This window comes from Heptranchias perlo, chromosome 7 (genome assembly GCF_035084215.1).
Source record: "Heptranchias perlo isolate sHepPer1 chromosome 7, sHepPer1.hap1, whole genome shotgun sequence".
NCBI lineage: Eukaryota > Metazoa > Chordata > Chondrichthyes > Hexanchiformes > Hexanchidae > Heptranchias > Heptranchias perlo.
This window is the reverse complement of record NC_090331.1, coordinates 74,069,537-74,084,499: the sequence shown is the minus strand read 5'-3', so window position 1 is coordinate 74,084,499 and position 14,963 is coordinate 74,069,537. Positions and strand designations below refer to the sequence as shown.

The following is a 14,963-nucleotide window of genomic DNA, read 5'->3' as shown; positions in this document are numbered from 1 at the left end:
AAACCCGGAGCCGGTGGTAAGTGGCTCCAATTAGCCCACAATTGTGCGCGAATCACACTGATTTCACCGGGCGCGTTACCCACGCGCCCGATAGCCTCCCCGCCGAGAACCTGCAGCCCTGCTAACGTCGGGCCCATTATGTCACTGAAAGACATTTATCATAAAAGTTTCTCCCAGCTACAAAATAGATGGTTCGAACAAGGAGGCAGAAAAAAAAGAGAAACACGCTCCTTCTTTGAAAGGTCAATAGCTTCTTTATGTTGAACATTTTTATTTTTAAACAGAGCAGGAGAGGGCTTATTGCAAAGCTGAATGCACATCTTTATCTCCTGACTATTTTATTTCAATAATTCATTTCTGTTTTTAAAAAAAAACTTCCAATTTTTAGGTGTACTGGTATTAAGGATGAGTATGCCTCAATACTAGGCAATGAAAGTGTTAAACAAAAGACCAGATGAATGTCACAAGATAGGTTTGAACAAGGCTCTTCAAGCCATTTGATTTAATTCTTTCAAATGATCAATCCTACCTTATTACCAATTTAACATTTAGCTACTTCTTAAATGAGCCTTGTACCCTGGCCTCAACCACCATTCATGGAAACCCATTCCAACCAGTGTAATGAACCATTTCTATGTTAAACTTGTCCTTCAGAGCTTTGAACCTGTATCGTCTTATCCTGCTGCCCTGGTACAGTCAAAACTATTGTTCTGGGTTTATTTTCTCTATTACCTTAATTATCTAATAGATCGCTATAAGATGCCCCCTGAGATATCTCTTTTCAAGGCAGAAAAGCATTCGCTTATTTACTAATTCTCACAGTTTTCCTTCCAACATCAAGATCAGCCCTGTTGCTCAATTACCTCTAGGGCATGCTATGGTTAGGTAGAAAGAATGGAACAGATGGTTTCCGAAGATGTGATGACTGCAGACAATGAGAGAAGTGTAGACAGAAGTAATTAATTACCATTAGAAAAACACCAAATCCCAATAAACTGTCAAGCTTTCCATGGCCTCGAGTGGGCATGGATGGATACAAACATACGTACGTACGTGAGGTGAGAGTGACTGCCCTTGACATCAAAGCAGCATTTGACCGAGTGTGGCACCAAGGAGCCCTAGTAAAATTGAAGTCAATGGGAATCAGGGGGAAAACTCTCCAGTGGCTGGAGTCATACCTAGCACAAAGGAAGATGGTAGTGGTTGTTGTAGGCCAATCATCTCAGCCCCAGGGCATTGCTGCAGGGGTTCCTCAGGGCAGTGTCCTAGGCCCAACCATCTTCAGCTGCTTCATCAATGACCTTCCCTCCATCATAAGGTCAGAAATGGGGATGTTCACTGATGACTGCACAGTGTTCAGTTCCATTCGCAACCCCTCAGATAATGAAGCAGTCCGAGCCCGCATGCAGCACGACCTGGACAACATCCAGGCTTGGGCTGATATGTGGCAAGTAACATTCGTGCCAGACAAGTGCCAGGCAATGACCATCTCCAACAAGAGAGAGTCTAACCACCTCCCCTTGACATTCAACGGCATTACCATCCCCGAATCCCTCACCATCAACATCCTGGGGGTCACCATTGACCAGAAACTTAACTGGACCAGCCATATAAATACTGTGGCTACAAGAGCAGGTCAGAAGCTGGGTATTCTGCGGTGAGTGACTCACCTCCTGACTCCCCAAAGCCTTTCCACCATCTACAAGGCACAAGTCAGGAGTGTGATGGAATACTCTCCACTTGCCTGGATGAGTGCAGCTCCAACAACATTCAAGAAGCTCGACACCATCCAGGACAAAGCAGCCCATTTGACTAGCACCCCATCCACCACCCTAAACATTCACTCCCTTCACCAACAGCGCACTGTGGCTGCAGTGTGTACCATCCACAGGGTGCACTGCAGCAACTCGCCAAGGCTTCTTTGACAGCACCTCCCAAACCACGACCTCTACCACCTAGAAGGACGAGAGCAGCAGGTACATGGGAACAGCACCACCTGCACGTTCCCCTCCAAGTATCACATCATCCCGACTTGGAAATATATCGCCGTTCCTTCATCGTCACTGGGTCAAAATCCTGGAACTCCCTTCCTAACAGCACTGTGGGAGAACCTTCACCACACGGACTGCAGCGGTTCAAGAAGGCGGCTCACCACCACCTTCTCAAGGGCAATTAGGGATGAGCAATAAATGCCAGCCTCGCCAGCGATGCCCACATCCCGTGAACGAATAAAAAAAACACACATAGACACAGATATATACACACACACATGGATATACACACACACACGAGCAAATATAGATACACACGCACGCACATACATTATGCACATCTTTACATACATGCACGCCTTTACATATGTGCACATGCATACATGCACACATATACATATATGCGGACACACATGCACTTACATGCACGCACATTTACATCTGCGCACTTATATCTACATACACATACATGCGCGCGCGTACATGTACGCACCTACATATCTAGATGCGCGCGTACATGTACGCACCTTTATATCTAGACGCGCGTGCACGTACGCACCTTTATATCTAGACGCGCGTGCACGTACGCACTTTTATATCTATATGCCCATACATATGTACATATACATATACACACACACACACACACACACATATATATAGTTATAAAAGTTTCAAGATAATTTGGAATAAAAACAAAGTTTGTATGAAACTTTGGAGACAAGGCTCTTCAGGTTTAGATATGTGAACTTTTTCAATTTTACTAAAACTGTCATCAATTCTCTGCTTTTCCAAGGGATATTGTAAGGCATAGCTCTTACCTACCTTTAATTTTAAGGTTATGCCCCCTTGTTCCAGACTGGCCCACCAGACTTGGTACCTTAATGTTACAATATCAAATTAGCCAACTGGCAAGGCCACCTCCAACCAATTTTTGTATCCCTCAACAATCACATCCCTCTACACCCTTGCATCCCCACTTCCTTCTGCATCTGTTCCTGGAAAAAAATTGCCTTTAAGTAACTTAAAACTGCACTTTCAAACTCACAACTAGCTAGCCTTTGCTACCGACTCTTTGAAAAGATATCCAATTAATCCGACTTCCTCACTCTCTCTCAGAGACCTGCAAATTTCTCCTTTTCAAATATGTAAACAATTCCTCATTGAAAGTTACTATTGAATCTGCTTCCAACATCCTTTCAGGCAGTGCATTCCAGATCATAACAAGTCACAGCGTAAAAGCAATTCTCCTCATCTGGTTCTTTTGCAAATTATCTTAAATCTGTGTCCCCTGGTTACAGATCCTCCCACCAGCGGACTTCTGCAGCAGTTGACTTGCTCAAACTCTCCCTTACCTCCACTTTTGAGGCCCTTTGCCCGAGCAAAACTGTTACTCTCTCCCATCCTGGTTGAAGCTCTTTGTATGGCCCCCGTCCTTGCACTCTCAAGATAAAGGGCGCAGACTTGAGCGTATCTGGTGCACAACTGGTTTAGCCATCCAGATCTGGTTGAACCTTATCAAGGACTATTGGGCCTCACTCATCTCTACCAAAAGCACCCATCACTCAAGGACCTCAATCAAGAGTAAAGATAAATCCCAGCTTCTTTTCTCCACTACCATCCATCTCCTTACACACCTCTCCTGTGCCCACCCTCACCTCCAACAAGTGCGAGGAGCTCATTGACTTCTTTGTCACTAAGATTGAGACCATTCATTGAGTGCTCAGGTACAAAAAGGCAAATGGAATGTTGGCCTTTGTCTCAAGAGGGTTGGAATATAAAAGTGAGCAAGTTATGCTTCAGTTGTGCAAAGCCTTGCTCAGACCCCATCTGGAGTACTGCATTTGGCTTTGGGCGCCATACCTCAGAAAGATATATTTCTGGGGGAGGGGGTTACAGCTCAGATTCACCAGAATGATACCAAGGCTTAAAGGGTTAAATTATGAGATCAGGTTGCATAAAATTGATGTGTTCCTTTGAGTTTAGAAGGTTGAAGGGTGATCTAATCGAGAACTTTAAAATGATAAAAAGATTCGATAGGGTAGATACAGAGAATCTATTTCCTCTGGTGGAGGCAACCAGAACAAGGGGACACAACCTTAAAATTAGAGCTAGGCCATTTAGGAGTGAAATCAGGGAGCAATTTTCACGAAAAGTGTAGAGGAAATCTGAAACCCTCTCCCCAAAAAGGCTGTGGATTCAGGGTCACTTGAAATTTTCAAAACTGAGATCGATAGATTTTTTGTTGGTTAAGGGTATCAAGAGATATGGTAAAATGGAGTTAAGATACAGATCAGCCATGATCTAATAAAATGATGGAACAAGCTCAAGGGGCTGAATGTCTACTCGTATTCCTGCTGCTCCCCCCCTACCCTCCCTTCCCATTGTCACCAAGCAAACCCTTCCTGGGACTCCTCCCAACCAGGGAAATTAAAACAGAAATGGTCCCAACTAGTCCATATGTATGTTTATCCTCCACATATCCTTTATTCCCCTTTCCTTCAAACACCTATCTAACCTATTCTTAAATGTTGACATGGTTTCTACTTTGATCACTAACTCTGGTAGTGCAATCCACAGCATAACCCTCTGTGTTAAAAAAAGTTTTCCTTGCTCTCTGTCCTAAATCTGTTACATTTAATCTTGTATCCAGGCCCCTCGTTCTAGACCCCAGGCAGCATCTCAGTGAATCCATGCTGTACCCTCTCGATTGCCTCAACATCTTTCCTAGAATGCAGAGCACAAAATTGTACACAGTACTCCAATTACTGTCTGACTAAGGTTTTATATAAATTAATCCTATATCTCAACTTTTGTATTCAATAACTGGTCATAAAATCCAGTATTCTGTTGGCCTTATTCACTTGAGGTGTTGCTTTTAATCTGTTGTGAACCTAAACTTCGAAATTTCTCTGCTCTTCCATATCTACCAGTTTTCCCCCAAAGTATACTTTTTTTAAAACCAAACTGTATCACCTCACATTTAGTGACATTGAAATTAATCAGCGTTTTTTTTGCCCATTCCACCATCTTATCAATATCTGGGAAGACTTTGACCCCCGTCACAAACTCTGTACCCTTGACTCCGATTCCATCCCCTCCCCGGCGACAGTCTCAGGCTGAATCAGACTTTTCACAGCATCGGAGTCCCAGTCGACTCAGAGTTGTTCTTCGGACCCCCATATCCTTTCCATCGCAAACACCACTTACTTTCACCTCCGTAGCATTGCCGCCTCTGCTTTCAATATTTTTTTCACTGGTCTCCCATTCTCCACCCTTTGTAAACTTCAGCTCATCCAAAACTCTGCTGCCCATATCCTATCCCACACCAAGTCACGCTCATCCATCACCCCTGACTTACATCAGCTGCTGGTCCCCAATGCCTCACATTAAAATTCTTATCTTTGTGTTTAAATACCTTCATGGCCATGTCCCTCTCTAAATCTGTAACCTCCTCCATCCATATAACCCCCCTCCCTGAACTTTGCATTTCTCGGACTCCAGCCTCTTGTGCATCCCCCCCACCCCCCCGCTTTGCCCCACCAGTGGCTGCCATGCTTTCTGCCACCTAGGCCCCATCCTCTGGAATTCCCTCCCTAAACTTCTTGACCTCCACCTCCTCCTTTAAGAACCTCCTTAAAACCCACCTCTTTGACCCAGCTTTTTGTCACCGCCTCTCCACCCACCCCCCCCCCCCGACCCCGCACTTCCCCCTAATGTCTCCTTCTTTAGCTCGGCATCCTTTTTAAAAAAATTATGCCTCGGTGAAGCACCTTGGGATGTTTTTCTATGTTAAAGTTGCTATATAAAGGCAAATCATTGTTGTTGTCTTCATCCTCCAGTTCACAATGCGATGCACAAGCAGTATGCCAGAGCAAATGGAGACAAAACAAAATAACTTCTTCAGTTGAGGGCAAAATAAGTTTGGGGTAGACTTTTAACTTGCCACCCAAGTGCAAAACTGGCATTGTGGATTGGCTGCCTGTTACAGGAACCATCCGTGATTGCAATGGAAATGAAAATCAGGCAGCTTCCATAATGGGCAGTCGATCCGCAACACGAATTTTACGCCCTGGCGGCAAATTGAAGATCCACCCCCTTGTGTTAAGAAGTATGATTCAAATTCTATATTGCAGCATTAAAATCTATCCGTAATGGGGCTAAATTCTACAAATGGTTTATGTTTCAAGAAGATTGAATAGACCTTTGGCAGTCCCAAAAAAAGTAATGGTGGTCTGAGCTAGATATGCCAGATATACACAGCTAGGCTTGGATCTGTTAAATGTCACCAGGTTAGACTAGACTTCTAAACTAAATCTGGTTCTCAAATCCACAGCTAAAATATTGCAAGTATTTTAAGAACAAATCTCAATACAGCTTAGTGTTTTACTTCTATGGCTTATTTTTAATCAGGAATAATTTAATTGCTAATAATTCCATATTCTGGTAAAAGTGGACGGTACCTGAACACCTATTACTAGTTGAAATAAACTTACTTGAAGCATGGAAGGAAGGATCCACTGATAACCGCTCAGTGAGAAGAGATGGTTGAAGTGCACTGCAGTATTGATAGCTGTAGCAGTGTATTGTCGAAGCAATGCACTGTCCTCTGGATGAAGAATTAAAGCACCATTAAACACATTCAGGAAGAGCATGATCTCATCTCCCCAGGGAAATTCACTGGGCATGCCCAAAAACATCTCCTCTAATAGTTTGATCCACATACTCTTGTGAAGAGTATCAAGTCCAAATAGTTCTTTACCTGCCAAAACAATGAAAGATTTCACCTTGATATTCAGCAGCTCATCAAAAAGTCTCCTATTTTATTTCAAACTTCTAAATTAAGTTATAATTAAAAAGTGTGAAGAATTTAATCTATCTAGATTAATATACATAAAATATAACTGAAAACTACTACATCAATTTCATCAAAAAATAATTAATTCCCAGACTATAGGCATTTAAAGACTATGGGCTCGATGTTACCAGGGCTGCGGGTTCGCGGCGGGGGGGCTATTTTGCGCGTGGGTAACGCGCCCGGTGAAATTAGTCTGCCCCCCGCGTGATCGCAGCCCAATTGGATCCACTTACCTGTTCTTTCGGGTTCCCCACTGCTGATCTGCACGTCGGGCGGGCTGTGCATGCGCAGTAAGATCTGTCAGCTGGAGGAGCTCTATTTAAAGGGGCAGTCCTCCACTGACAGATGCTGCAACAAATAGAAAAAATTACAGCATGGAGCAGCCCAAGGGGAAGGCTGCTCCCAGTTTAATGATGCCTTACTCCAGGTATCAATACACGGGGTGAGGAGGAGGGGGAGGACAGAGATCATCCCCCTGGCGGGCGGGAGGAAGCGGCCTGCCTCTGCCACCAGGAAGGCCTGGCTCGAGGTGGCAGAGGAGGTCATCTGCACCACCAACATATCGCCCACCTGCATACAGTGCAGAAGGCGCTCCAATGACCTCAGTAGATCAGCCAAAGTGAGTACACTTACTCATTCCCCTACACTCCATCTGCCACATCACTGCCCCCACCCCACACCTCCTTCTGCACTGCCAACACTACTCTGTCACATCACCCCTCATACCCACTCAAACCTCATCCTCATCTTACCTGCACTTACTCACCTCACCAGTACTCATCCCGCCACTACCACTCAACCCAATCCTCATACAATCTCATGGCTCTATCTCATACTCACCCTCTCGTGCATCTCTTTCATGGTCAGCCTTACTCAACCTGCCACTACCTGTGCTGCAGCCACAGGGCATGCATCACATATGTGCAGTAGGAAGCGTATGGCAAACATGTCGTGAGCATGAAGGGGATGCACAAGGGTGTTTGAGGGTTTGTCATGGTTGTTACTTATATTGAATTTCTGACCAACTCACATTACATATTATATTGGCACCACTACTGCCATGTCTTTGCGAATCTCGTCTGGTTGTGCAATAATGCCCTTTCCTGAGGATCACTATGAAGACCCACAACTGATGCCACCCATTGTGTCACTGCAGAGTGGGTGTAGGTGTATTTGCAGGGCTCTTTTGTGCAGACGACTGAGAGACGTCGGCGATGTCCCCGGTGGCAACCTGGAAGGATGCGGAGGAGAAGTTGTTGAGGGCAGTGGTGACTTTGACAGTGAGAGGTAAGAAGATGGGTGCTCGGGCTAGCTGGGAGCAGCTCAGCATGAAGGAGGCTGCAGATGTCCACGACTACATGTCGAGTGACTCTGAGCCTCCATGTGCACTGCTGCTCAGAGAGGTCCAGGAAGCTGAGCCTCGGTCTGTGGACCCTGTGGCGAGGGTAGTGCCCTCTGCGACGCATCTCTCTCTGCGGTAGCCCTCCCTCCTGCTGTACAGGTGGATGTGTCACAGCACTCTGTTGTAGAGCTCCACGTGTCAGAGGTGGATGGCGAGGCTGGTGATGCTGTTCGCCCTCCGAGGAGGTCACGACTGCAGCTACGGCTGCCCCCATCCAGAAGATGTACATCTGAGGGGGTCCGCAAGGTAGGTACATGTCTCTGGACCCCGGGGTAAGTGTGCAAGTTGGTGACTTTGATTGTCAGGAGGAGGGTGGTGGAGGCCAAACTTTGTCCCAAGTGACAGAGTGACCTCCTGCAATGAGTGAGGGTCTCCACCACCGCCCCCCCCCCCACCTGACAAATGGACCTTTGCAGCTGCCACAGGCTGATAGCTGCAACACGTCCATTTGAACTGGGAGTGTTTCCCCCAGTATGGGAAACAGTCCCAGTTTTCTATAAAATCCCACCCCTCCTCACATAATCCCTTAATCAGGTCAGTTAATGACCTGAACAAGCAAAATAAATACCTTCAAGTGGAACCCCGCTGGCTTTAATTGCCTGCGGGATTCCCACCAGCGGGGGCTGCGCGCGCACGCCGGCGCGTCAATGGGGAACCCGGAAGTGGGCGGGTTGAAGACGGGCTCTGGTCCCACTCCGGGATTCTCCGATTTTCGGAGCCCCCTTGCCAGGAACGGACCCGATAGCGGGTGCTAAAATGATGCCCTATAGGTATTTAAACGCTTATTATGACTTTGACTTACAGAAAATAAAACTGCAGTTCACGACCAAAGATAAACATGTTGGGGTTTGGTAATGCATACATTTGGTTGATCGTGTGTATATCATAATCATTAGAACACACATTATGCTTTCAGTAATTTAAATGAACTTGAACACAGATATGCAAAAAGTAAGTTATTTCCATGTAACGTTCAATGAAATAAGAGTACAAATAGGAAAGTTGTACTATATGGATGTGTAGGGCTTGCTACCAATGAGAAATAGTTACTGAACCTGCTATTCTCCAAAGAACCTATTAAAATTTGCAGACAGCAGTTTAGAAACCATCAAACCCTGCAGTGAGGTACAACCAAATCAAATTTAAACATTAATAAAACTACTGAGACTACCCCAACTCCTGCTGTGAACTCACATGGCTGGAGTTCTGCTCCACTAAGCAAGTGACTCCTGGGGGGTGATTTTAGGGGGTAATTGCGGATGCGTTGGGGAAGGGGTGGCTCCGAAAATCGCAGAAATCCCGTTCGGGTTCGGAAGCCGGCTCCAACCCACCGACTTCGGAGTTTCCCAGGGACGCACCTGTGTGCGCACGGGCGACCCGAAAACAGAAGTCCCGCCATGACAGTTAAAGAGCCAAATGAGCCATTGAGGTACTTAAGGCACTTTACCTGTTACAGAGTAAATGATTAGAATGATTTTTAACTCACCTGGGTGGCTTGCCCACTGCTGAAGGGCATGCCTGAAGGGCCGGATCAGGGAACAAGAAACTAAATAAATTAAATAAAAAACCATGGAAGGAAGTGAAAAGAGTAAATGAACCTAGCTTTGCACCCTGCTCCGAAGTCTCCCTCTCTGATGTTCCCCTCTTCACCCCCCCCATGTCCCATTCTTCACCCCCCCGATGTCCTCCTGATCTTCCACCGATCATCCCCTCTCCCCCCACCCCCCCCACCAGCAATTGCAACCCTACAAAAGGTGGATATACTATTATTTGGTTGCTTGAAACATTCAGTTTGAATGACTTGATGTCTGGTGAAGAGTAACTTTACCTTGTTGATCAGCAAACAATGAAAATTCTGCATCAACTGCATTTCGAGGGAATGATGGCAGTCTAAGAAGATCCTCTTGCAGCAAGGATACATGGGATTGTTTGTGTACAGCGGGCATGTGTTGAGTAAGAGATATCAGAAACATCACCCGACCAAGCTCCTCCAGTTTCCGAGTAAACACCTATTTAAAAATGTTTACTATCTTGTGAGATAGAACTGTGTTTTTAAATCCACAATTTAAATAGTAATAGTAACATGTTAAGTGTTTTTCTTAGAACATGGCATGAATCATTGAATCATAAAAACTTCAGCAAAATGGTCATTGTGCCAGTGCTGGCTCTACATTCCCTCTTAAATGTGATTGATTTGGCTTCAGTAGCAATTTGTGATAAATACATGCTATATTCTAGATCTATCACAAGATCAAGCAACTAGAAGAGCCCCTGCAACCAGGAGACAGGTTTTAAAGCACAGAAAGTCCGTGCTTAAGAGAAACTCATGATGGTATTCCCCCAACACCTAGCTTGAGATGACACAAGAGCTGCTAGTAACCTTCAGCTTTCAGCACACCAAAAAAAATGTATTTCGGTGGGGCAAACTGGCAATTTAAAAGCTGTTTTTCTAAAAGGGGAACAAACTCGCTGAAACCTTCACCACCCATATGAAGCATCGGTGCACCTCCAATTAGCGGAAGCACTATTCAATGGATTATGGCCTCTGCCCAGGCTGTGGTCAAGAGAATGGTGGCAATGCACTTGCACATCTCATGGTGAGTTTTGCTGCTCACCATGCTGTTCATTATGAGCTCCTGCTACATATTTGGCTCAAATCTACGTGTGTTACTTATCTGATGACCAACTAGTGACTATTTTCTCGGGGAGGGGGGTGGGGGGGGTGCGGAGGTAAGCTACAGTCCTCCAGGTCTCCAGGGCGCTGTCAATGATTAACCAGCCAACTGGTTCACTAATGGAACCTGGAATGGTAGACCTATCCTTAGAGACTATGATCCTTTTCATTCCACCCCAGATAACCCTGCAAACCAAATCCTTAACAGGACAAGTAGTAGGAAGCTTACCAGTACCTTGAGCTACCAAATATCAACTGAGCCAAGCTGACAAGTGCGTGCCAACTGGATTCAGTGGATAGCACTATGACCTATGAAACAAGACTGTGGGTTCAAATTCCACTATGGACTTCAGCACATAATTTAGGCTAATATGTGTGCAGCACTGAGGGAGTGCTATATTGTCATCTTTCAGATGAAGAGTTAAACTGAGGTGTTGTTTTGCCTGCTCAGGTGGATCCTTTATGCTTCTTATACTAATCCTAGGTTTATGCCTTTTATCACCCACTTATTGATCAGTGGAAATAATCTTTCACTAGTGACCATCTCAAACCATTTCAAACTTTGAATACTTCTTAACAGATCACCCCCTTAACCTTCTCTGCTCAGTGAATATAACCCTAGTTTTCAATTACCTCAAATAACTCCCTTCCTAACAGCACTGTGGGAGAACCGTCACCACACGGACTGCAGCGGTTCAAGAAGGCGGCTCACCACCACCTTCTCGAGGGCAATTAGGGATGGGCAATAAATGCCGGCCTTGCCAGCGACGCCCACATCCCGTGAACGAATAAAAAAAAAAAAAAAATACCTCAGCATAACAATATCCTCTCACTCCTGGTATCCTTTTAGTCGGTCAACATTGTATGTTCTCCGTAGCTCCAATATTTTTCTGTAATAGGGTGTTCAAAATTGCACACAGTACTTGAACTGCAGCGTAACCAATGTGCAATTTATCGTCACCTCTTCGCCATAATGGCAACTTAAAATGGAAAGTTTTTAAGGAGCTTGTATGTCTTGTACAGGTTTTATGTTAAATTGTATCTCATTTTTTTTTAAATGTAAACGTTTGAAAATATGACAGTAGATGCTCTATCTTGGAACTGCACCAACGTGGGCAATTGTGGCTCCATGTTCCCATTTATTTGCAGCTTCTGCCTTAGGACGTGCAGCTCCATGTTCCGACCCACCTACACCTTAATCCCCATTTCCATGACAGTGTGCATTTAAAGAAAACATAACAGGTTAATTTTTCATACAGTGGTAGAGTCTCCCCTATGCTATATGTTGGGGATCAGACAGGCTCAAATACACAGCAACAAACTTCGCTCCAATAGTTTACCATTTTAATGATCTTTATTTTTCTTAAAGGATCAAATAAATGAGGATTTGGTTCATTAACAACACTTACTCAGCACCAACAATGCAGGTGATGAACACTAAAAATCTTGGGATGGATTGCAACTGATCTGTGAACTGATCTAACGTTAGTGCACGAATATAATATTAGCTATAGACTTTCAATTGTCTCGATATCTCTCCAGCAGGCTCTCGCTATGTACAATTCAGGGAAAAATAGTAAAAAGTTAAAATTAAAGGCGCTTTATGTGAATGCACAAAGCACTCATAAGATAGACAAATTAATGGAACAAATAGAGATAAATGTGTTTGATCTAGTAGCCATTACTGAGATATGGTTGCAAGGTGACCAAGGTTGGGAACTAAATATTCCACGGTACTTGACTTTTCAAAAAGACAAACAAAATGGAAAAGGAGGGGGGAACTAGCCCTGATAATAAAGGATTACATAAAGACAGTAGTGAGAAAGGATTTTGGCTCAGAAGATCAGGAAGTAGAATCAGTATGGGTGGAGATCAGAAATAACAAGGGGCAAAAAACATTGGTGGGAGTATTTTATAGGCCTCCTAACAGTAGCTATACCATTGGGCAGAATATTAATCAAGAAATAAGAGGAGCTTGTAACAAAGGTAATACAATAATCATGGGGGACTTTAATCTTCATATAGACTGGGCAAATCAAATTGGCAAAAGTAGTTTGGAGGATGAGTTCATGGAATGCATTTGAGATAGTTTCCTAGAACAATAAGTCATGGAACCAATCAGGGAACAAGCTACTTTAGATCTTGTTTTGTGTAATGAGACAGGGTTAATTAGTAATCTCACAGTAAAGGATCCTCTGGGGAAGAGTGATCTTTTTTTGATAGAATTTCACATTGATTTCAAGAGTGACATACTTAAGTCCAAAATTAGAGTCTTAAACTTAAACAAAGTCAATCACGTAGATATGAGGGGCGATTTGGCTAAGGTTGATTGGGAAATTAGATTAAAAGATTTGATGGTAGATAAGCAATGGCGAACATTTAAAGAAATATTTCAATATTCTAAACGAATATACATTCCATTAAGAAATAAAAACTCGAGGAAAAGTGATCCACCCGTGGCTAACTAAAGAAGTTAAGGATAGTATTAGATTAAAACAAGAGGCTTATAATGTTGCCAAGAAGAGTAGTAAGTCTGAGGATTGGGAGAGTTTAAGAAACCAGCAAAGGATAACCAAAAAATTGATAAAAAGGGAGAAAATAGAATTTGAGAGTAAACTAGCAAGAAATATAAAATCAGATTATAAGAGCTTCTACAAGTATGTAAAAAGGAAGAGAGTAGCGAAAATAAACGTGGGTCCCTTAGAGGCTGAGACGGGAGAAATTATAATGCGGAAACAGGAAATAGCAGAGACGTTAAACAACTATTTTGTATCTGTCTTCACAGTGGAAGACACAAAAAACATACCAAAAATAGTGGGGAACCAAGGGGAGTGAGGATCTTAAAGTAATTAATATTAGTAAAGAAAAAGTACTGGAGAAATTAATGGAACTAAAAGCCGACAAATCCCCTGGACCTGATGGCCTACATCCTGGGGTTCTAAAAGAGGTGGCTGCAGAGATAGTGAATGCATTGGTTATGATCTTCCAAAATTCCCTAGATTCTAGAACTGTCCCAGTGGATTGGAAGGTAGCAAATGTAACACTGCTATTTAAGAAAGGAGACAGAGAGAAAACAGAGAACTACAGGCCAATCAGCCTGACATCAGTAGTCAGAAAAATGCTGGAATTCATTATTAAGGATGTGGTAACGGGGCACTTAGAATATTATAATATAATTAGGCAGAATCAACATGGTTTTATGAAAGGGAAATCGTGTTCAACAAATCTATTAGAGTTTTTTGAGGATGTAACTAGTAGGGTATTAAAGGGGAACCAATGAATGTAGTATATTTGGATTTTCAAAAGGCATTCAATAAGGTGCCACATAAAAGGTTGTTATACAAGGGCTCTTGGGATTCGGGCAATATATTAACTTGGATTGAGGATTGGTTAACGGAGAGAAAATGGCGAGTAGGAATAAACAGGTCATTTTCAGGTTGGCAGGCTGTAACTGGTGGGGTGCTGCAAGGATCAGTGCTTGAGCCTCAGCTGTTTACAATCTACATTAATAACTTAGATGAAGGGACCAAGTGTAATGTATCTAAGTTTGCTGATGGTACAAAGCTAGGTGGGAAATTAAGCTGTGAGGAGGACACAAAGGGGGTGATTTTAACCCCCAAGAACGGGTGGGTTGGGGTGGGTAGGGGTGGGTGGGAGTTGAAAATAGTAGTTTTTTTGGGTTGCAACCGCAAAATTTTCGGACTTTGCATTCTCAGTGGGAAGCCTGTACTTTTACATGCCGATATTAAACCTGGAAATAAAGCCGGGTTGCGGTCGCGACCCAAAAAGCAACTATTTTCAACTCCCACCCGCCCCCAACCCACCCATTCTTGGGGGTTAAAATCACCCCCAAAGATTCTGCAAAGGGATATAGACAGGTTAAGTGAGTGGGCAAGAAGGTGGCAGATGGAGTATGGTGTGGGGAAATGTGAGATTATTCACTTTGGTAGGAAGAATAGAAAAACAGAATTTTTTTAAATGGTGAGAAACTATTAAATGTTTGTGCTTAGAGGGTGTCTTTGTTCACGAAACACAGAA

General features: G+C 43.8%; 1 protein-coding gene across 1 annotated transcript in view; it reads right to left on the bottom strand.

The window, feature by feature from the left end:
• LOC137323875 (protein unc-80 homolog) overlaps positions 1–14,963 on the bottom strand; it is a 254,762-nt gene that overhangs the window by 57,011 nt on the left and 182,788 nt on the right. The window contains exons 44-45 of the mRNA XM_067987905.1: positions 10,080–10,260; positions 6,488–6,753 (exon numbers count right to left, since the gene is read on the bottom strand). Coding sequence (XP_067844006.1) covers positions 6,488–6,753; positions 10,080–10,260 — 447 coding nt within the window. The remainder of the gene's footprint in view (positions 1–6,487; positions 6,754–10,079; positions 10,261–14,963) is intronic.